The 24,502-nt window shown below is 37.4% G+C and overlaps 2 protein-coding genes across 3 annotated transcripts in view; one reads left to right on the top strand and one right to left on the bottom strand.

Moving 5' to 3' along the window:
* Positions 1 to 16,050, top strand: LOC136855852 (probable 4-coumarate--CoA ligase 3). 2 transcript variants are annotated; one of them, XM_067133230.1, is made up of 11 exons: positions 1 to 116; positions 4,381 to 4,561; positions 5,686 to 5,806; positions 6,677 to 6,884; positions 7,419 to 7,618; positions 9,455 to 9,599; positions 11,041 to 11,195; positions 12,521 to 12,695; positions 13,673 to 13,845; positions 14,582 to 14,737; positions 15,364 to 16,050. In XM_067133230.1, exons 2-11 carry the CDS (start codon positions 4,455 to 4,457, stop codon positions 15,643 to 15,645), a joined length of 1,722 nt encoding a protein of 573 aa, XP_066989331.1. In that variant the 5' UTR covers positions 1 to 116; positions 4,381 to 4,454; the 3' UTR covers positions 15,646 to 16,050. The 2 variants fall into 2 exon arrangements, with proteins under 2 accessions (XP_066989331.1, XP_066989332.1); XM_067133231.1 differs by having other exon boundaries at positions 75 to 95.
* A 3,629-nt stretch (positions 16,051 to 19,679) lies between these two features.
* SdhC (Succinate dehydrogenase, subunit C) overlaps positions 19,680 to 24,502 on the bottom strand; it is a 5,712-nt gene continuing 889 nt past the window's right edge. Inside the window, exons 3-5 of the mRNA XM_067133229.1 lie at positions 21,667 to 21,866; positions 21,006 to 21,148; positions 19,680 to 20,237 (exon numbers count right to left, since the gene is read on the bottom strand). Coding sequence (XP_066989330.1) covers positions 20,133 to 20,237; positions 21,006 to 21,148; positions 21,667 to 21,866 — 448 coding nt within the window. The 3' untranslated portion in view covers positions 19,680 to 20,132. The remainder of the gene's footprint in view (positions 20,238 to 21,005; positions 21,149 to 21,666; positions 21,867 to 24,502) is intronic.

The following is a 24,502-nucleotide window of genomic DNA, read 5'->3' as shown; positions in this document are numbered from 1 at the left end:
ATCGGTCTCTCACTCTTATGGGTGACGAAATGGTCCACTACAAATTCGGCGGCGTCTTGCTCAGCCGACTTATTCAGGCGACACCACCTGAAACGGTAGGGATCTAGTCAATAAGGGTAAGTTCGTACTGATACTCTTATTATAATATATACTAGAAGACAGTTATTTCAACCATTCTCTTATTCTTGCTAAATTATGTTAATTTATTTATATGTGCACTGATTCGTTTCTTTTAATTAATTCGTTTTATGCTCTCTTTTAATAGTTTTTTTGAGAGCTAATACTTAGAAATGCCTTTTTTTCACATCTAGGCCAGTAGCATAGCTGGCATTCCATCAGTGGGGCTTTACTAGGAGGGCCAAGATATTTTTGGGGGAACACAGAAAATTACACAAAACTAATGTACCAATTCTGTAACTGGTAAAATATACTATTCTAGAATGTACATATCTATGTGAATATAGGAAAATGATAGTGTTAGTAATTGGTCAAACTGTAATTGAAATGACAGAGCTCAATTTTCAGTCAATTTTCAACTCTTAATATATGCATAGGCGTACGAGCAAGGGGGGCCGCAGGTCCCCCAAGATTTGGGCAAAATTTTCAGCAGACATAGAAAGAGAATATGCTAACAGAATGATTGAAGAAATGGACAAAATTATAGATTTTTTGGGAAAAAAGGACGTGAAAAATATTTTTTCTAACCTGATTTTTTCTGTAAGCCTTAAACATAACTTCATCATGGATAGGAAAAGCACTTCATTTTTCTAATCATGTTTTAATTTAGTATAACGGTGAACTATAATTTACTGCAATTTTTAATAATTACGATATTTATACCATTCAGCCATTGCAATTTATTTCAGTAACAGCTATTTATTATTTATATAGTATATTACATTAAAAAGTCTAACCCATACTAATTACTCTGTTCAATTTTATACTGTAGGCTTTATGTAAACTTGTAAATGGTGTGTAGAATACATGTGCAGTGTCTTCCTGAAGTGTGGGTTCTTTCTTCACACACACACTCACACACACACACACACACACACAAGCTTGGATTCACAGGCAAAATATATTTCGGGCAGAGAGGGTTCAGCCCCCAGATAAGAAGGGTCCCGTATGCCTATGACTATATGCAAATGTATCAAATACCATAATGTAAATTTCCTCACAACCTCATATTCAACACTAGCCTCATTTCTACTATCAAGTTTTAATGTTCAACTGTAGTATAGTAATATCCTTGTCATGTAAATATATCAAAATAGTGCATATCATCAATAACACAAAAGACTTGTGACCCTCCAAAATCTCTACAAAATTTCAACCTTTCCATTCACTCTTCTTCATCTTCTCTCCCTGGAAACTAACTCTAAGCAGCAGTAGTAAATTCCATTGCACTTATTCAAATCTGTAAATATAGTTTCAGTCTTCATAACATTAAATTGGATCAAAATATCATGAACAAACAACATGTCATTTGTGTTAAAAACCTATAACTATAATTCTGCTTTTGACCACAAAGGGAATTTCAGCGACGCCACGGATACTCTAGACTTGTTCTGTGTAACAAATGTCTTTTTAACGTATTCCACAAGAACATGTGTATATTCTTAATAATAATAATAATAATAATAATAATAATAATAATAATAATAATAATAATAATAATAATAATAATAATAATAATAATAATAATAATAATAATAATAATGGAGAAACAAATCCACAGTTATGTATATGTTGTACATACATTTAAAGATAAATCCGTACTGAGAGCTTTCGTTGAACTGTTCGATTTCCCATTTCAATCTGGAAAGGGGAATCGAACAGTTTCCCGGAAGCTTTCTGTACAGATTTACCTTTCAAATATATGTACACATACATAACTGTGGATTTGCTTCTCCATTTCAAGACTCATGCTGCTATGCGTATTTTTTAATTAATAATAATAATAAAATAATACCGCTCAGTTCAAAACAAAACAAAACAAAAATCATAATTAACTGTTACAAGCAAAGCTCTCGGTGATGACATGGATCTAATGTTGGAACTGGGAGATAATCCCACAGTTGCACTGAGAAGCAATACCTGGAGAGGTTGGACAGCAAAATTGAGGGAATGGAGGTTAAAGCAAAGGTCTAAAAAGTGGGCGCAGCTGTAGGCCAAAGGGATGCTGGAAACAACTTTAGCCTACAGTACACCAGATGAGGTGCACTGACAGCACTACCTCCCTATATACCCTTTTCTTTCGTTTATTATAAACATTACTCAGTCACTGGTAGGCCATTTCCAAAATACCTACGGTGGTTAAACACGTCGCTGTCAGACTAAGGTAGTCTTATGCCAGCATGACTTATGCTCCTTCATGCAGATTGTACAAGAATAGAATATTGAATGTTGGTCAAAGGCAAAGCACTGGGACCTATGAGGTCATTCAGCGCTGAAGAGGAAATCGAGAGTAGAAAAGTTTGAAAGGTTAACAAGAGGAAAACCTCAGTTGCACTATGAAACAATTGTTAGGAGAGGGTGGACAGCAAGATGGAAGAAAGAGAGTATGAACGGAGGTTCAGTAAAAGGAATGAAAGGGGTTTCAGCTAGGGGCTGAAGGGACGCTGCAAAGAACCTTAAGTAATGCTTACAGTACACCACATGAGGTGCACTGATGGCACTACCCCTCTACGGGGGCAGATTGTACAAACAAAAAGCTGTAAAAATAAAAAGACGTGCACATATAAAATGTCCAGTTCACAAGTAACAAACGTGTTTAATCTGATAAGTGAAAAAATTACCAAAAACACCAGAGTTTATGAATTGAACTGAATATAGAAATGGGAAGAGGCATTAGGTTTTGACATTTGTGTAAACCATTCATGTGGAAGTGATTCACGTTCAGATCTGGTGTCAAGGAACTTATACATTAGCACCTAAACTTAGCAAGAGGCTTTCTGGGCCTGTTGGGTAACAAAGACTCTATATCACAGCCTGCACTTGAATATTCTTTCAACATATTACAGCTATCAGCAATTTCACAGTCTTTTAACCTACATTAACCAGTACTTTACGCTTAATGTTCAATTTACAAGATTTGTCTCATAACTTATCATTTCTGAAATAACAGCACAGGAAAAAATAACCATAAAAATAAAAATGTAGCTGATATGCACAAAGTCTGTTTAGTTGAGGTCCATTAAGTTGGGGTATTACCAACAGATGTAAGGGATCCATCCCTTAGACCAATGTGGAAATTCAAAATCTGATCCAGTTGTCTTGGCTGGTTGGATACAAAGATTCTAGAGGTCTACACCACTCCACTTATTCCCATCAACAATTCAGAAGAGGGCTGGTATAAACCTAGCTTAATCTACACCACCAAACACAATCTAAAGACTGTATTGGTTATCAAAATAAAATTCAGTGACAAGTCATTTCAGCTCAGAAGAGTATGCAGTCAAAAGAGATCTCTAATCAGTCCTTCATTATGTTCTAATGATCTCGACTGAATTCTGAAGACAGGGAACTTCAATCTGGAGAACACAAACAATCAATCCATCTGATTCAGTTGGGGATTCAGACCCATACCTAAATTTGGCAGAAGTATTAAATCAAATGAACATCCTCCATCATTCTTCATGCTGTTTTCATGAGCTGATTCTCATAGGTTGAGTTCAGTGGAGCCACTGTATTCTGGGGAACATCACTAAGTATTGATAATAACTCTTATACTTTATCATAAGCTAGCAAAATTATTTAGAAAGGGCTCTATTGAAGATTGTACATTACTTATCCTGTCCCTGCCTCCCCAAGAAGTCAGTTGCCTTGCCATCCCTTAAAAACTACAGTCAGCTTGTTATTCTAATTCACAGTTTTCAAGCAAAACCATTTTGTACCACAGTATTATTATTTTGATTAAGTCATATAAAATAAACCAAAACAGGCCATTAACAGGCTGTAGATACAGAAAAACACAATCACAAAAATAAACATGTGAATGAATGTTCAATCAAATACGTCAGATCACAGCTAAGGGGCTGATGACTGTCAACTTCAAAGATAAAGACTGACTCAGCCACTTCAAGCTCAGAGGGAGAAACCATTGCCTTAATCTCATCCTGGTACAGACTACAGACGTAAAATCCAGACCATGATTTTATTAATTTATCATAATTATCATAAGATGAGGGTCGTGTACAACATAATCACAGTGAATAAGATCATATTAGGTAGATAAAAAAGTGATTTGGTTATACTCACACAGTTAACAACAATAATCATCGTTAAACTAGTAAACAGGTACACTTGAGCAGACAGTCAAGATTTTGTGTCAAAACTTGGGAGCCTGTAAGCAAATTAACCATTCTCTCTTCTTTACAGGAAAATTCAACTTGAAAAGTAAAATTTACTTTTGACTTCTCGACCTACCCAGAAATCCAAAGCTCCTCCAAAAAATGCGGCCTTCACTGAACTTGCTAAAGAGCTTGGCCAGGAGGTGGCCATTGAAAGACCACCCTACGAAGGCCTTCAGTTCAGCTGCATTCTCAACACAGGCATCCAGGTAAGTGGCTACGTGGATATCAGTGTCATTGGAGTTTGAAGCTAAGCTCTCTTTTTCTCAACAAAGCATAATTTGTTTTAGAAATGAGGATCTCGTTGTTCACAATATTTGTGTGTATGTCACTGTATAGCAAACTATCAACATGATGAATATGTAAGTACAGTACACTATATGGACTTAATTTACTCACATACACTAAGATGTGCTAAATCTTTTGTCTAAACTTAAGCTTTTCTTTTCCTGTGTGTGTATGTTATGTTTACAGGTACATACAGTATGCATGCCTCAACACAGATAAAAGTACTTTTGAATACTTATGTCTGCAAGCGTTTATTGTATTCTACAACAGGGCCCTTTTCGACCAGTCATTTAACCCATAATGCCCAAGAGAGCAAATATTAAAGGTTTTAAAATCATTTGTAAAAATCAAGGTGCTTAAGAGCCAAACTCTTCCACAGTGCATGATTTTACATTTATCTGCAAATGACAATATTACCTGGGCTGAGTTTGCTGCATTGAGGAAATCAGTCTGATTGAGAAGCATAACATACAGAGGTGGGGGAATGGAATACAGTATAAAATACACCAAAGGCCAAGTGAAGTGACCTATGAGTTCATTTGGCACTGAAAAGGAAATTGAGAGGAATAGAAAAGTTTTAAATGTATCACAGGTGGAAAACCTTGCAGTTGCACTAAACAATTGGAAGGAGAGGGTGGAAAGTAAGATGGAAGAAAGAGAATATGAACAGAGATACAGTAAAAGGAATGAAAGGGGTTGCAGCTAGGGGTCGAAGGGGTGTTGCAAAGAACCTTAAGTAATGCCTACAGAGCACTGCATGAGTTGCACTGATGGCAATACCCCTAATGAGAATACATACAGTGTTGGGGAAACATGCCCTTGGTTGGGAAATGCTGCTTTAGTGCAAATAAAATTGGCAAAAATCTATGATTTTCCATCATAAAAAACAAAGACCAGAGATAAGACAGTAATGGTAATGCATCTCTCACTAAATGTAAAAGTAACACTGTCTTTACCTGGCTGAAGGAAACACAGAAATGCAGTAGAGCTCAGCCGATCCCTTTTCGCCATTTCAAAAGTGCGACACAAGAGCCTTTCTTTTCAGGAATGTGATCAAGGAAAATTTTGAGGTTGTGTCACCTTTCCCATCTGTCGGGCCTGGTGAAAAGGACATTTGCTCCCTGATCCTTGAGTCTGCAAGAAAGTGGTCTCATCTTACGGCCGTGGTGAGTGGTGGGACTTATTTCTTTTTTTTAACCAGTATTATATTTCTCTTCTCTTTGTCCAGTTTTCTTTTGCATTAAAAAATTCTTTTCTTTGAAAACTAGCTTAAAAGGTTAGAGGTCCCTTTGGCTTGTGTAATAATAATAATAATAATAACATAGCATTTCAACACTGCAAACCTCTTCCAAAGAGGTCCCTTCTCCCCAAAACTGACTTTCCTACATCTCCCAAATGTTACATTATCCCCTATCCCTTCCAAAATCTAATCACATATTACAAGTCACGAGGCCCATCTTGGTCAGATTTCAAAAAATCTAAACAGAACTTTTTGTATAACTGATAAAATCAGACAAACAAACAAATAAACAAGCTGAATAGAAAATGAGTGATAACCACCTTTTTGTAATACTAACTGGATTTACGATAACAGTTACACTTACGAAAACAAAATAATGATAACGTGACAATACCTGATACTGAAGTGATAATATATTCTCTCTGTCACCAAGAAATGATAATAGCATATCTACAATCACTGAATTGATGACAGCACAATTTTTCCAAGACTGATGATAGCACACCTGTTTATAATAATGAAATCATGATAACACCTTGACTCATGATAAAACATATTTTTATAATACTGTAATGAATATATGATAACACTACTTCTTTTTATGCAGAGTTGGGGATGAAACCTTTTTCCCAATACTGTACCAAACTTGTGACAATACCCATTCAGTTCAATGACTGTTATATTCTCGGGAAATGTTCCTCATTTCATGATCACTCACATTCTTAGGGACACTGGTATTTGTAACCGTTTGCAAGCACAAATGCTAATTTCCTAACGAGACTTCCACTTTCTGAAGGAGTGTGGAATAACAGGAATATCCTACACCTACGGGGAGCTCCTCGACAGATCGCTCCGCTGGGGATCACATCTCCAGAGCCAGGGAATCGGCAAGGGAGACACCGTTGCCATATTCATGCCAAACTGCCCTTCTTATGCCATTGCCTATGTGGGGACCATGGCGTCCGGAGCCTCGTTCACGCTGGTTAACTCGACATTCACTGCAAGTACGTAATCTCTGTCCCCTTACGTGTGCCTCAAAATACTTATCAGGTCGCCGTATCCTGCACTACAGTGCAGATCTGTAATTTGTATTCTCTACAGGTACTCATCCTCATCTCAAGGACCACTGAAACTTCCACTATGCCAACACAGCCACATCTTTCCTGCAGAGATCAGAAAATCTCTAATTGCTTGGTTAGGTTACAGTCTTCCTTTCTGCCACCATGCTCCTGAATTCCATTCCCACTTCTATGCTCCATGATTCATATGCAGGGTAGAGTCCACTCATGTCCCTTCCTCTTCTTCATCATTTTCTCTAAATTTAACAGTTACCTGTGGATACTTAGCAGGCAGAACTTCTTTCCTTTAAACAGAAAACTCATATTATCATCATTAACCTGTTTGTTTCTCCCTGGCATTTTACATTTGTCTCCAGAACCTAAAGATGTGAGGAATATATGAAATCAAAATAATGGTTCACATAACCAAAACACTCATATTTTAACTAGGAATCTTATTGATACTTAATTCTTTGACAGATGAGGTCAGTTACCAACTGGTAGACAGCAGATCCAAGGTTATCATAGTCCATCCACTCATGGAAGGAATTGTCATGAAAGCAATTTCTGGCCTACAAAACCCTCCTAAGGTCTACGTCGCCGGACCTTCTTCTTCTGGTAACCCGAATTTCCTGGAAATCTCTGAGGACAACAATGTACCCTTTGTTGATTTCAAAGAGGTAACTTGGTAATGAGGTGGCTTTGAAACAGGATTTTTGACCTTTGAATTTGTTCAGTTCTCGTTTTATAACCCTTTATTTTTCATGTATGAAGTATGAGCTCTCTCCATTTCTCCTCTATTGTTGTTGAAGTCCTCTGGTTTTGATTAACATCCAGAGGATGTCTGCTTATAGAAAACTCAGCTTGTATTATCATCAACATCTCCCACATTATTGCATAAGTTTTTTCCTTTATGTGACTGGAAATGATGCGTGTCCTCTTCACTAACTTCCATTCTGTGTGTTTTCTGCTTGAATTCACTTCTGGTCTGTGTCTTCCTGTAGATTCCTGCTCAGGACAAAATTTCATGCTGGCACCTTTAAAATGTGAGATTTTTTTAATATATATATATATGAGTAGAAAGTTATTAAACCAAAAACAAACCTGTTCTTGAACACCAGGACCACAAATTGCACAAAATTAAGGTGCAGTTTTGAAGAACCAGTAAAGGCACGTGTACGGTAATGAAGAGGCTAATTTATAACTACAGTATTTTGAATAAGAATATTTTCATCAAGCAATGAGAACTGAACAATAAAGATGAAAGTAAATACTTTTAGCGTGTTAATTTTTTTAATGTAAATGAGCACAATAATATCTGACAATACTAACAGAACCACATCATCCAACACAAAAATACACTTTCCTTGCCTTCAGTTCATTATTATGCAGAACATGAGAAATAAAAATGTATTGTCAAGTGCCAGTTTTCCTCCTTCATAAACGGACCCTGCACATAATGTAAAAAATTGTCCAAATATAAAAAGTTAACTTTATTTTGTACCAAGTACGAAAATGCTAAGATTTGTTACCACGTAGTACCCAGCTTCTGACTCCTCCTACTATTGCACTTCTACTCCCCCTCCCCCTCACGTTTTCCTTTTCTGTGGGTTTTCTCTCACCTGTTTGTCTCATCCCAGCTCCTGCTGCATAAAGTGCTTTTAGAGAACTTCTCTAATCATTGTGGGTAATGATTGGTATACCATATGATATTTTGGATTTGGTATTGGGCAGAATATTTTGATTGCTTATTGTGTCGGTAATGTTAATTAAGTGGTAATGTTTTGCTTTGTAAAGTTTTGTTGTTTTTTTTTTTCATACAACCTCTTATTTGGGATATATGTAACAATTTTGTGGATTCAACTTGAACCTTGACAGTACGTATGTCAGTAATAATGGGTAATTCTAAACGTGTTATGTAAAACAATGTACTATATACTGTAATGGGTCATTAAGTGCAGACATTTCATTCTGGAAATAAGCTTTCTAAGCAGCACAACATAATTTCTTACCTTACATTATTCACATTCCTCATTTAATTGCCAATTACTTTTAGGCAACAGTGCCAAGAAAGTTGCTTGGAGTGACAAGCTTCTCTCTGACACCTCCTTCATATGTCAATTGGAATGATTGTCTATCACATGCAAAAGTAATTTACCTGTTGTAAATGAATAGGCATCCAAAATAACAAACTTAAATGATGTTGAGAAGATTGACTTACATTCTTTGTCCAGATGGAAAGAAATGTCCTAATTGGTTATCTCACAACCGAGTCTATCCAGTTGTTTAATCGATCCAGTGCAAAATATTTCATTTCCTCTCTGCTAGTTGGCCACTGGTTCTATTCTACACCACTCAAAGCATGAATCTGTGACGAGTTATTCATGAAAGTGTACAATCATTTATATACTAAACATTTCACAAGAAATTACACACACTTGAAAACTAATTACTGTATACACATTCCATAAGAAACCCATAGAATTGGTAAATGTTCAAGCTTCTAACATTTGCAGTTTGCGAGAAATGACATCTGCTGTCTGCAGTACTCGAGTGGAACTACAGGCCTCCCTAAAGGAGCCATTTTCACACACGGAGGCGTTGGGGATCAAAATCCTATGGTGCATCAACCTCACTTCTATGCCAACAGAAGAACTACTGGTGAGTGATGCCCTAATTTAATAATAATCTCATTTTCTTAAATGTAGACTCGAGTAGGATAAGCAATCCAAACACCTTGTCCAGTCTGGACCGAATGCAAACAAAGGGCGGGACTTGAACCAGAGGGAAGCAGATATTTGTCACAGAGAGCAGGAGGGAATTTCCAAATCTGAGCTGTAGCAGGAAAGTAGGAATTGCTGAAACATGCAATCTAAGCACGAATATTATTACAGAACTGAGCCCATTTTCATGGCAATGTTCTCCAATGTTGATGATGAGAAACAACTTTTCATAATATAGTTTTTTATTATAGGGCTGGATGTCTAGCTACCATGAAGCTGACACCATTTGTTTGTTACGATATGCGAAAATGAATGGCTTTCAAAGTGCATCTTTACTTGATGGCTTAATTAAGTTCTTTCAATTACAATGATATTTATTGTATCATAATCTCAGTTTGTGAGGAGTAAGGTCTAAAGGTCTTGGGATTTCTTTTTTAAACTCATTTGTTTAGTTATCTTATCTCAGGGACTTCAGACAATCTCTCATCATCTTCTTACCAGAATCTTCCTTCTGATGGCACACCTTTATTTTAGTTGTCTAAGGGTGCTGCATTTTCCCTTACATTTTTCTTCCTTGTAACCAGTGATCTTTCCCTATCTATCTCTCTTCCTATCAGTTGATTTGCTCATCACTCAATTCTACAAATATCTTTTCCACCTCCTAGTCACCATGGGTGATCGATTGCACTAAGTTTCATGCTGTCCTTTCTTTATACATGGACTCTGATCTCAAGAGGGAACCTAAATATCTCATGACTTTGTTTAGTTTGGAGTCTCCCTAAGGAAGTTCTATCTGTTTCATTATCAACTTGTTAATTCAGTTCGATGAAAATACAACTTAACTCACTTTTTTAAACTTCTTTAGTATTAGGGCTATATCAGACTTGTCTTGAACACATAAATAATAATATTATCTGTTAACATTATCCTTTCTCCCTCATAACAACTCTCGGACTAACAATTATCTTATTTATTTTTAGAAAACCAACAATCCTAAGACACCATACTTCAGTGACCATTTCATTATTAATATTACCAGAGTGAATTCTCACTATCTCCCTTTTCTGTCTCCTATAGGGTCCCTTCTTTTGGAAGGTGAGTCTATTGCCTCTTTCTGGGCTGAATCCCACTTCTACTTTTAGTTTTGCTTTCATTATACCTAAGTTTTGTCCGGGCATTTAAAAATTTTACTACTAGAGTACCAGAACAGATAACAATGAAAGCAATACAAAAGAGGTTCTGAAAACCAGGTTCAGACCATGAGGACATTATGTTGTCCCAGGAAGGCTGAGCCTGGGCCAGGCAGGGCAAGTCTGAACATGAAGCTCCTCACCCATAGACCTTTACTGTTACACAGTAAAGTTTTCTTTCTTTGACAGAGGAAAACCAAGAGGTCATAGTAGGACTCCTGCCCTTCTTCCACGCATACGGACTGTACATCCTGTTGAATTCCAGCCTTACGTACGGATGCAAAATGGTGACGCTCCCCCAGTTCACACCGGAAACCTTCATCGCTACGCACAAAAAACACAAGGTAAAGCATTTCCAACTGCTGTATATATTTTTCCACATAGACACTCCGTGCCGATTTCTTAAGTGACCCTCAAAAGAAGCGCAAAATGCCATTGTAAAAGTTAATATAAATGTTCAAATGATTTCATCTATATTATCACACAAAAGTAATGATAAATGTAAAACCAGTATTGAAAGAAACTAAGGAATGGGTATTCAAACCTGGGGCAACATTACTATTTACAAGCAACTGTCTCCATTGCATGCAGTACTGGACTGTCTTGAAAAAAATGAGTTTAGAAGTTGGTTTTGCCTTCAAATAAAAGCCAAAACCAACTATCTAAATATGTATTTCCTATCATTTAACATTCATTTAAATTCTTTGCATACATATGCATCCATTCATCATCTATTCATATGCATACACATTTAATACAATCTTACTTTGGAGCATATCCTCCACTTACATACCTCAGCCTTACCTTCCAAGAATCTGGTGATGAAACGTCATCTTTCCAATCCAAGATGCTGAAATACATATGTACTTACTATAAGTAGCGTTTTAAATTCTGTAATTCACAAACGTCACCAACATATGTACTCCAATACTTAGAAACAATTTTTAACAATACATCTGAAACAAATGTTGGAAATGAAGAGTTTGCAGTGTCATAATAATCAATGTTGGTTAAGAGGATAATTTATAGTAAGATTAATTTTGATTTCAATACAATAATATAGTAACACCTGCACTAAAACACTGCTGATAAGTAACATCGACCCTATAGAATAACCTGCACTCAGATATTTTCTAGATATATTTAACAGCAATTTATACGTCGTTCCTCACCTAAGCTAACCTGTACATTACATTTAACAATCAATTAAGAGATATATTAACAAATTTATCAAGTCCAAAGTGGTGTCACAGCAAAAAGTGATCACAATATGGTAACTGATAAGTACAGAGGTCTACTAAGATGAAGTGTTACTTATATTCTTTGTTTAAAGTAGCCGGCCTATTACCACCTTTTCTCACAGTAGACTTGTTACAGCCAACAGTTTGCTTTATGTATCAGACTGCAGGAAGGCTCTGTAACACTGCCATATATCGTTTCAATTTCATTCTTTCCAGTGTAACCATTCTACTGTACTACTTTCAGTGTTGATCTTTTCAATCACCATTTGACAATTTCTTTGCCAATGCTTTGCGAGTCAGGAAAAGTGGCCAACTGGTCTACACCACTTTACAACAATTATGATAATGCAATAACCTTCCATGCTAAGGTTAAAGGTAGACAATTTTTCCTAAAGATACATTTTTCTTGTGATTTCTCCTCCTTCTAGGTTAGAGTTTACCACTTGGTACCTCCAATACTGCAGTTCTTGGCTGCTCACCCGATGGTCAAACCTGAAGACCTGACACACATGAGGGTCGCGATGTGCGCTGCTGCGCCCTGTCCTAAGGAGATTGCCCACGCTTTGAAGGCAAAAGCACCAAACCCTGTATTCTTCCAGGAAGGTAAAGAGTGATCTTTAGGATAATACAAGTGTTAAATAATTTTGATAACAAAGTCCTTTTTCATTTACTCCAAAGAGCAGTAAAAGGAGGAACAAAATCCACAATAGTTTTTGTTACATACACAGTAAATAGCTGCTGTGCATTTCTATTTCTGCATAACATCTTCTGAATGGTATGCAGTTAAAAACCTTTGTGAAGTTTTGTCTTTGGTGTTATCGTTAAGATAAATCCTAAAAGCAAGTTAACTGTACACTGATAAAGAAAATAAAGAACACTGTTCATTTGACTCTCAGAGACAATATTGGCCATTCAGCACTTACTGCAGTAAAAAAAAAAAAAAAAAGTGTTTGAGTGTTGGACAGATCCAGAATATAAAGGGAATGATATACAAGAATCTAGAGGTTGATTTAGGAAGTAATAGTTAGAGATGTTGGCCAGCAAGGCTGGAGAATGGAAGTGGGACTGGAGGTAAAGTTGAAGGCTAAAAATTGGATGCAGTTAGGGTCTGAATGGTTGCTGCAAACACCCATTAGTCATGCCTACAGTGCACCATGTGAGGTGCACTATTGGCATAAACCCCCTACGGGACTAGAATTGAACTGCTGTATATTTCATTTAAAGAAGTATCACAAGAATATTTCCATGCCTTTTCTAACATTTCAGTGTAACTTTGCAGAGAGCAACCTAGATTGGTTGCTACATTGCAGTATCTTTGAGAATTACACACAGATGTCCTAAACATGTGCCACTTCAATACGTTTCCATTAATGTTAACTATAGTACTATGTGGAAAATTAATGGAAAGATGCTAAAGATATAAACAAACATGCTTGTGCAATATTACCATTAAATCCAAACTTCAAGGGAAACTAAAGATAAAACTTTTCTAACTGAATCCCATTCATTGATTTTTGAAAATTATTGGTTCAAAAAGAAAACTGCATTTTATTTTAATTTTTCTCCACTACCCACAATAGGATATGGAATGTCGGAAACCATGTTCATTAACTTCACACCGCTGACAGGACCAGAAAAGATAGGGTCATGTGGGCCTCTTCTACCTAACGTTAAAGCGAAGATTGTAGACAATAACACAGGAAAGGTGCTTGGACCAGGGGAAGATGGTGAACTTTGCGTTAAATCCCCATCAGTAAGTTGACATTTTCCATCAAATCTTTGGTTAAAAGTTGATGCTCTGAGTTCTGGCGGGAACTTAATGCTTAGCATTTGATCTCCTGTGAGGGGATAATACTGTACTAACTTTCTAGTACAGTAATGCCATAAATTTCTAGTAGAAAGTTAAGGCTTTATGTTAGATATCTGGCATGAGCTCAGTTTTTTGTGCAAGATCTTGAACAGCCAATTATTTTGCATCAGCTATCTTCCAGCAGCTTTGCATTACTTTATAATATTCATCAGTACTTTCTACAATGCAGAGATGTGCTGCTCCAAAACATGTGAAAATATACTCTCTTCCAATTTGCAGTTTTTCATATTCATTACAATTACATAATGAGCTCAGACATTAGGTCATGTTTAGTCTGTACGTTTATTACCTTAACAACCGTTTTTACTTTAAAACTGTCCCTATCCCTGATATTGAAAAAGTGTATTTTGGTTTCATTATCGCCCAACGCATTACCACTCTTGAAGCTCCCCCCTGGTTTCTCAAAACCCACTTTTCCAGTTTCTTAATTTTTTTAAAGGTCTATCTCTCTTCGGTGTCCTTGGTTTCTGAAGGTCTTTCTTTTGTGTTCTCACTAATTTACCTTCACTGTCTCCTCCCACGTCTTTGGAACTAAAAGATACATTCTGCAGCATTCCACAAGTCCCTACCCATATCCTACTTAGATATTCTGCATGACTAAGAGCAATACCATCAACAGTTAATGCTGGGATACCACGAACGACCTGAAGCCACAGCTGAAATATTTACCGAAGACAGGTGGGTGAGGACAGGTGATACTGCCAGGTATGACGAGGATGGCTACTTTTACATCGTGGACCGTATCAAGGAACTCATCAAGGTTAAGGGGTCACAGGTGAGTTTGCCTATTAAAATATGTCGGTGAAAACCAGGTACAGTTTAAATATAGAGCATAGAACATCAGTTTAGTGAGGTCAGAAAGAATGGGACTGTAGACTGAGAACTTGACAAAACCTCCTTTACATATTAGAGAAAGGAGAAAATAACAATGTTTATACCAGTTGCATAATTTTACTAAGAGTTCTGAAAGGGCTTGAAAGAAGACCCTACTTTTGTGCGTGCACTCTGCAGTTTGGAAACGTGAATCCTAAGAAGGATCATTGTAAGCTCAGGAGTAACATGGGTAGTTTAAGATGTAAAGCTGACTTTACCAAGTAAACAAAAACAAAAACAGAGGGAATAATAAATCTGAATTGACTGCAGAAAAAAAAAAATTGAGGTCATATATGGAAGGTTTATCGAAGAGGTCTAAACGCAAACAGAGTACTTTGAGAAGTAAAAGGGTCGCACGAGACACTGTTGGGAAAAATCTGGATGAGGACCAGTGGTAGTAAGAAAGCAGAACACCTGCTTGGAATAATCCAAGCAAAGGAATAAAATCTTTGAAGAAACAGTTCAATAACCTTTGGAAATACATTTCAGTTCTGTTTGTTCAGTATCTCTCTCCCTCTCTGCTTTCAGGTGTCCCCCTCAGAACTGGAGAATGTTCTCCTGCAGCATCCTGGCATAGCTGATGCCGGCGTTGTTGGAGTAGATGACATACGTGCTGGAGAACTTCCAAGGGCTTACGTGGTCAAAAGAATCCCTGAACTAACAGAGGACGAAGTTATCAGTTACTTAGATGACAAAGTGGCCCCATACAAGCGGCTGGGAGGTGGAGTCAGGTTCGTCGAACAATTACCAAAAAACACAACGGGAAAATTGCTCCGGAGAGACCTCAAACAATGGGCTGCTCGAAACTAGCTGGTGGATTCATCTTCATTTTGCAGAGGAGGACTTCAACAGTCAACTGTGATGGACATGCTTCATGTAAGAAGTTGTGAACTACTGTATATTAATAGCGGACGATGTAAGCCTTAAGTATATAGATAAAAAATAGAATGAACTCAAAATGAGTAATATCTTATCTAATGCTCCAACCTTGGAGTTATCACTCTACTTCGGACGAGATAAACAATGACTGGCTTACTGGTATCATCTTTGTTTGTACCATATCGTTTTGTCTTCTGACCAAATTATGACTGGATGTTTTAGGGTCCTTATTACTTTTTTAAGCTTATTTTATCATCATCCTGACTTTATCATAACTTGACGAAACTAGTTGGTGGATTTACCATACTCTAGTTACATTAAAGAGAATTATTGCAATGTCTATGATTTTTCTGAGCCTCATGTGAAATTTGACATTTTCTTGAACAACAATGCTACTGACGACCCCGGTGCAATCATCTGCAAGTCTTTCTACATCTGTATAAAATCTGGGAACTTCTAAAAGTGATCTATTTAGTAATGGCTTCTCTGCATTACAATAGGCAATGAGAGTGGCAGAATTTTATACTCTGCCAGGAGACACACGCAACATTATAGCAAGGAAAAAAAAAAAAGATACTTGTATTTTTCAAGTTTCCTTTGAGTTTCTGTTTGCAGGAACATTCTGAGAGAATTTATCTACAGTATAATTACATCTTACGATAAACTTCAGAACATCCTTCAAACAAGAACCAGCTGGAGAGATGGTATACTCAAAGAACTTCCATTGAAATGAAAGGGGGTGTGTGTGTGTGTGTGTGTGTGTGTGTGCATATCCTCCTTCAAGGCGTCCAAGAGCTGAACCTATGATGCAGTGCATTTAGGGTGGAAGAATGTTTTTCATACAAAACAATTCATCATGAGACACTTTATTTCACGTTTAAGTGTCCCTGTTGTACCAACTAAAATTCCTCTGACAAAAATCTTGCAAATAATCTTTAGCCTCTCACCTTTGAAAACCAGCAGCAATAAGAGAAAATGAATAGAAAAGTGAAGAAAAAACAATAGATGAAACTATCAAAAATTACGTAGGTGCAACTTGAGAAATTAAGCTACCTGAATTACTTGGCTGGACTGTCGAGTCAGTTCTTGAAGATTCAGGTGAGGATGGCATGAAAGATTTCTACTTAAATGACTAGTCAGCGGTTGAGCCAGAAGAACTCAAAGGGACCGGATGAAAAGTCCAACAGAAAAACAACTCATAACCAGAGGGCCATTGTAAAGAGCCTTCAGTTCAGTCTTTGTATACAAAAAAAAATTTAAAATTGTATTACATGGCTTTATCACAGTAAAGATACTTGAAATCTGCAAGTTACTAATTACAAAAACTGAATCGGACATAACGTGAAAATCTATCACATTTCAAGATGTTGATCAGTCTTGTTTTGATGATTTTGTAGACCAGTACAAAAAGATTCAATATTATTTTAAAAACAGGTTTTGACGTAGGCAAAATCTATTTCTGGTAGCTGCTGTTTGTCCTCAAAGAAGTTACACTCTCATGGTCCCACAGGGATCCATAAGACAGACCGACCAATTACAAAGAATTCTTTTATTGTTGGTCTCGGACAGAATAGTGCTTGTTGGCACAGTGATAGAACATAAAGGACTCAGGACAGGAGGACTCTCTCTCCTGTCCTACAATGACTGCCTCGGCTTTCACTATGTCTCGCCCACACAGATGTGCCGACAACGCAAGCTGGCGGCCATCTCCATTACACTCTGGTCTGTCCAAGAGTTCACTAGTCCCCAGGTTGTGCCCTGGAAATTGTGTTCGACCATGCTTTTCCACCCTCTTAAAAAGGCAATCTAAAAATCACCCTTCACAAAATAGCTTGGTGTCTCATCTCTGGTGGAATCTCACTCCTGTAAAAAGCAAGCAGCTGATGAGTTGCAAGAAAATTTTGAGGAAGGTGAACTTACAGAAGTTCAGGGTAGGTTCAACTTGAAATCCCCTTCTTATGGATCAGTCTGCCTACTATTTTCACTACACTCCAGATGCTATTCACAAGGAACTGTCAGCCGTAAGGATTTAGTAAAGTCATTTCATATAACCTCTGCAGCTAAATTTCATACTATATCTAAAAAAATGGTAACTAGGAAATTAGCTATAACATTCAGTACACTTTACTGTTTTGAGTTGCACTCATACTTTTTCTAAAAAAAGCAGACATTAAGTAATACCAAGCCTATTTTAAATGGTAGCACAGGTGCTGACTGCGATAACTACAAGCACATTTTACCCTTCTAGCTCTGCAAGTTCAGCCAATATGACATTTTATAATAAAATAGTTTTATATATACTTACCAAGTAATTGCATTGCTATTATTTCCACTCGTGCAACAGCTAAAAATTTAAAAGCTGTGCAAGCGCTTCTATTGTTTTTGTGTTGGCGACCTGTCTCCGACGACTGAGTTCGTCTGCTAGGGCGTTCATCTTCCCCGGGATGAAACGAGTGACTATTTTCACTCGACTCTGGTCTGCCCAGAGCAAGAGGTCCCTCATCACCTTGCAGGGGGAAAAGGAGTGGGTCCTGACCTGTTTCTTGAGGTAGGCAAGAAGGCCTAGGTGGATGGCTTTGAGCTCCTTGACATTTATATAAAGGTTCCTCTGACTTGGGGACCATGTCCTGGAAACCTCCCTGTCCCCCAGAAGGACTCCCCAACCTAAATCTGAGGCATCTGAGAATAAGCTTAGGCCTGGGTTCACAGGAAGTAGCGACTTCCCCTCCGAAAGTCTTTCTGCGGACATCCACCATCAAAGGTTCAACTTGATCTCCATCATGATGGCGAATGGAAAAGAGTCGGGATGTATTCTTCTGTTCCAGCTGGCCCTGAGGACAAACTGCAGAACTCTCATCTTACAAGCTGTTTGATGGAGGCCATTGTCCCTAACAGGGTCGTCCATCCGCTGGCCGAGCAGGACAGAAGAGCAAGGAAACTGTGGACCATCTGCAGGCAAGATTCTAACCTCTTGGGTCAAGGAAGAAGGGATGGAAGGAACATTTTCAGCACTGGTGTTAGGAGTAGAATCAATGTTACGTGTCCTAACTGCTGTTCTAACTGAAGCCTTCTGCTTCCTATCCCGATTGAGTTTATCAAGATGGGACTGCAAAACCTTCCATTGCTTTTCACTCGTCTTTACATTCATCACAGGTGTTCTCTTTTGAACATGAATGTCTCCTATAACTAGCAAATATTGTGTGGGAGTCATAAGTAGATGTAGTTAATCTGGTGTTACACCCCTCCTCCTGACAGTACCTGATAATGGAGGAACTGGAATCAGACATAATGAAATCACAATTAAGTCAAAACTAAGCTGGTTATAAATACCAAAGCTAGCACTAGTAATAGAGATAAAACCAAAAGACCGATGAGAGAATTCAAAGCAGAGCTGCTGCAAACCATCGATGTTAACCCAAGAGCCGGCAGAAATGAATTGCCCTTTCGCTTGGTTGTTCCCTACCGTTCCCTCAAATAGTGGGAGGGGCAATTGCCAACACAAAAACAATAGAAGCACTGGCACGGCTCATAAATTTTGAGCTGCTGCACTAATAGAAATAATAGCAAATTACTTGGTAAGTTACTTATATAAAATTTTTAAATAGTTTGTATTTTTCCTAACATACAAACCTGAGGTCTTTACATATGGGATTAACTTTCAGCAATCTGGAAACACAGCCGTTAAACTTTTGCAAGGTGGTTATGGTAATAGCAACCAAAAGTAAGGGTGGAAGCACCGCCCATTCAATTCGTATTGGACTTTGAATATAGATACTTGTTTCCTAGTAATTGGTATACTCATTCAAAATGACCCGTCTTGTTAGATAAATCCAATACAACAAAAAGATTACAAAGAAGGTAAAAACTTCCTTAACCCTGGGAACCTTACACAGTATATACATTTACTGTTTCTGCAACTTACTGACCGACTGCATCAAAGCTGGATGCGAAAAGGTTAAAAACAATTCTCTTTTAAGAATATAGTTTATTTACATAAATACAAGCCTCTGATGAAGGCCCTTCCTTTATCCATATACTACAGTACTTAAAAATGTTTTGCAATATACTGTAATGCTATTTTTTTGGAAGAAGACTAATATATTTTAATATAAATTCTTTCCATACTTATTACTTTTACATATACGAGTCCCACAATACATCCTTAAAAAACAGGATGATTAACATCAAAAATAAAATAAAACCGAACTAACATGACATACAAACAGTCCCCTTACTAGAGTCTACCACCTTATTGACACAAAAGTTACAGGCTCTAGCAAAGTAATGGTTTGTATAGCTTCGAAACGGTCGTTAAAAATTAATACACCAAATCAACACCTCCAAAACCTCGTAACAGATATTACTCACAGAACCCCTATATTTTGTAATGACCAACTTACTGCTGGAGTTGACCATCTTTACAAAGCTGCCACACCTCCTGCCATTAGCACCGACAGGATCATGACAAAGTAACCGGTCTTGTACAGCGTTCGTAGGGTGAATCCGTAGCCCAGGTCCCAAACCTGAAAATTATGGTAGGGTTATTCAAAATAGTCGAGTCCCAGCCGAGTTAAAATTTTTAACCCTCTCAGGGTGGCCAGCAGGCTTTAGTTTTGTTCTTATTAAATGGAATGAAATAAATTATATTAATATATTACTGCTTCATAAAAACTTTATATACTATACTTGGGTACACTATAAATGCGGAAGATTCTGACATTTCATGAAGGGATTTATGCCAATTACTTGCATTAACTCTTCCATGAGATTCCCACCAGAATTAGGCCCTGAGTACAGGCCATTTTTAAACAGCATTATATGGGTCTGTGAAACTCAGATGAGTCATGAAAATTGAACAATATTATAAAGTCCATTCACTTCAATTCTTCATTTACAACCCCAATGGCAATCTGCATAAATAATGAGGTATTATGGGCCCAAACCGATTCATTCTTTTAATTCCTATTCAAAATTCGTGCTTCCAAATCTACTTAAACAAACCAGAAGAATATGAACAATTATAAAAAAATACTTTCTTTGTAACTGAAAATTATGAATCACACCTTTCTACGCAATTACATAATATAATGTACACAATAAACAAGCCTTCATTTTATGTACCACTAGAGATTACTTTACGTTAATATTAACTGATGTAAAGATATCACTAACGTGAAAATCTTAGCTATCACAGGGTCGACTTACATAATCCTATAAAACCTGTATAAACAAAATTTACTATTCACATCAATGAAATACAACTTTCATGTGAATCGTTTAACCATACTTACCAAATGCCGAATGCCATTGTTTAAATGGTATATGAACGGCAGGGCTAAGGCAAATTTAGCTCCGAAAATTATGAATCCACCAAACTGCATGGACTGGATCAAATCCAAATAGAACGGGTATGAATTTGGAAGAGCCAGCATACCTGTTGAAGGAAATAAAACTACTCTGTAAACTACAACAGCTGTAACTCATATTAAAGACTGATTGATTTTAAGAAATTTAGGCTGTAGTAACACTTCAACCTAACATACTTCTATACTTATCAGCTGCCATATGATTTTTTCCCATGCTACCGTCTTACATGTTAACTTTTAGATAAACCTCTGAAACTGAATATTAAGTGTAAGGTGCAGGTTAGTTTAGGTTACGAACTACTGCACTTTATGTGGAATTGCTATCAACTACATGATATCTAAAACACATTCAAGTGCAAGCTTTAATCTAGGGACTGTTACTTATCAGAAAGGCCCCACCCCCAAAAAGTGTGTTCAGTTGAGGTGCTACTCTTTACAGGTGCATACTGTTTTGCCCTATCAAATACATACACAAACAACGACACACTTCCACATTTAGTCATTTAATGTACATTATACACAAACAATGACACACTCAATTACAAAAAAAAAATTAAAAAAAAAAAAAACCAGTGGAAGCACATACCGATACTGAATCCTGACATGACGATGGACAGAGCAATGCCAGTTGCTCTGTGGGTCAACGATAACATTGACGTAATCTGAGGTTTATAGATGGTCAGGTGAGGCGAAACAGGGCGGCGCAGACGTTTATTTTTGGCCCAAAAGTCTTCCGCTGACTGCGGCTTCAGGGCCAGGCAGGACGACGTTGTGCTGACTCTCATCCTTTAAATATAATGTTAACTTATAAATATGAAACCCTCACAAAAATAAATGAGGGTACTACACTGCCAATTCCATTAATCTCTGCATTTGAAAATACTGTAGAAACAGCACTAACAACAATGTAATGGACTCATAAATACATATACTATATATACAGTATCCCTAAACTATCACTGTTTGCAACAGTACCACAAAAATGACTGTACAATATTTACCTACATAACTACAGTCACATATTCCTTAACAAATACAGAACTCAGACGACAAATACAAACAAAATTTCAAAGAACTTTATATATAATCTACATGTGTCTTTTGCACGAGGCCTATTAGGTATTTCTATTGAAGATCTTTCCCTCCCTTTAGAATAAGTCACAATTGCAATTTGCTGTCACTCCCATTTATTTATTTCTTCTGTTGCCAAAAAAAATACAGTAAATAATTATATTTTGATTGATAACTAGCATAAGAAATGTGCAAAAATACCAGCCACATTTTTGACAGACTTCTTATGTCACAAACTTCAAAGATAACTTGTATTTTTCTTTAAAGATAATTTTACATTATTTCTAGATAAAGAAACCTACATGTACTTGTAGCATCCAGTAGTTCTTTAAGAGTGAATTAGATGGAATAATGCCCTTGACTTCATAGGCCCCTTGCCAAATAACTCATATACCAGCTTGATAACCTCCCCAAGCCAGAATGAAAATACGGTCCACGATCTCGTGTCCTCTGCAGGTAGAACAACAAAACTCCCATGGGGCACAACAGCATCTTATCTTAATCCTTAAACGAAGTTGTGAAGAGAGAGAATCAAAAGCTCTCCAGTTTCTCAACAGGTTCTGAGTTTTTGCCATGAGTTCATGATCGAACATGAACAAGAGAGATGTCTAACCCTGTGTGCCACATCATGTAAGAGGGGCCATGAAGCCTTCCCTTTCTCTGAGAAAGCAAAGGGCAGCCGAAAGACAGCCTGTAAATGTTACCCTCCTCCAGGGTTCAAGTGGTGTCTTATTGAGGCTACAGAGCACATGAATCACACACCATTCTCGAGGCCTAAGTTCGAGGATTGGATAAAAATGCTGCCAAAACACTTGAAGCTCCTCATGAGCCTGGAGACCCTAACCAACACATGAGAAGCATATGCCCTTCAGCAGGAAAGGGATGAGCGATAGCCCTTTGCTGCAGATATGGAGAGGACCTTGTCTTAGTGAAGGCAGACTGACAAGTTTGTGCTCTGCTGAAAAGTTGCTCCAACCACAACGAAAACCCTGTCAAGACACAAACAACAGACGATGGCCAACTTAGATTTGTACAAATCTCTTATAGATTTATGGAAGTACCCAAAATCTAACAATTTCTGCCATTGTTTTGCATGGGATAGTAAGTGGTTTTTAATTACAAGATATAATTATCAGACAGGCTGTAAGTCTGGTAAACCTGGCTAAATGTATGATGATTTGCATTCAGCCTACTGAACGTTTGCTTGCAGACCTATCAAGTAGTCAAACACTAAATTAGGATGTAATGTGCATCATCAGTGGAACACAGAAAATGAAGCAAGCATTACGTAAACCTAGCCTAGTATATTCTACTGACCATGAAACTCACCCCAGAGCCATGATGTACTGTACAATAGAATAGAATAAAAAATTAGGTCAGAGGCTAAGATCTGGGATCTGTGAGGTCATTCAGTGCCCAAATTGAAATAAAAATGTTTTAAAGGTGCAACAGGAGGAAAACCTCACAATTGCACTATGAAACAACTATTAAGAGAGGGTGGAAAGTTAGATGGAACTAGAGAATATGAATGGAAGTACAGTAAAGGGAATGAAAGAGGTTGCAGCTAAGGGACAAAGGGATGCTGCAAAGGGCCTTAAGTGATGCCTACAGTGCACGGCATGAGGTTCACTGACGGCATCACCCTTCTAAGGGAATTACGTGCTGTAGCCTACGTACAAAAACGCAACAGATGCACACGTAGAGATTAGAATGGATTGAGGTAGATTCCGCACTGATTGGGAGCCATCCTGAGACTGAAGCCGAACTCTTTGGTTATTTTTCGTTAGACTCCAGCCACCTCCCACATTACAATTTATATTTTTCTAGGATAAAGCACATCAATACAAAACATTTCTTCTCAATACATAACCTCCCCAAAAACTTAATAACAGAGGAAAATAATTAATCAAATTATGACTTATTAAGTAAGACAATACTGGCCCCCAGCCCCCTCCATAGCTAATATGGCAAAATTGTAACCAGTAAACGCCCCTAGGTTACGCTAGGTAGTTCTTACAGTACCCTATCATTTCCTAGCCATTTTTGCATGAAAAACCATTTCAGTTGAAAATGGTTTTTGGATGCTTCGAAATGGCTAGTTGGAGTCTTCCGAAATGGCTAGTTGGAGTCTTCCGAAATGGCTAGTTGGAGTCTTCCGAAAAATTACCAACTCTTTATTCGGTGTGAAAGAGGCAGGCTGACGCATCTCGTAAAAACCATTTATTTAAATAGGATACCTAAATTCTAGGCTACTAGCCTACACCCAGACTATTTAACCTTGGACAGACTCAAGTTTTTCAAACATGTAACTATAGTTGTCTAACCTAAATTACGAAAATCAGCTTAGGGCA

The sequence above is a fragment of the Macrobrachium rosenbergii genome, chromosome 33 (assembly GCF_040412425.1).
Source record: "Macrobrachium rosenbergii isolate ZJJX-2024 chromosome 33, ASM4041242v1, whole genome shotgun sequence".
NCBI lineage: Eukaryota > Metazoa > Arthropoda > Malacostraca > Decapoda > Palaemonidae > Macrobrachium > Macrobrachium rosenbergii.
This window is presented reverse-complemented; position numbering and strand designations above follow the sequence as displayed.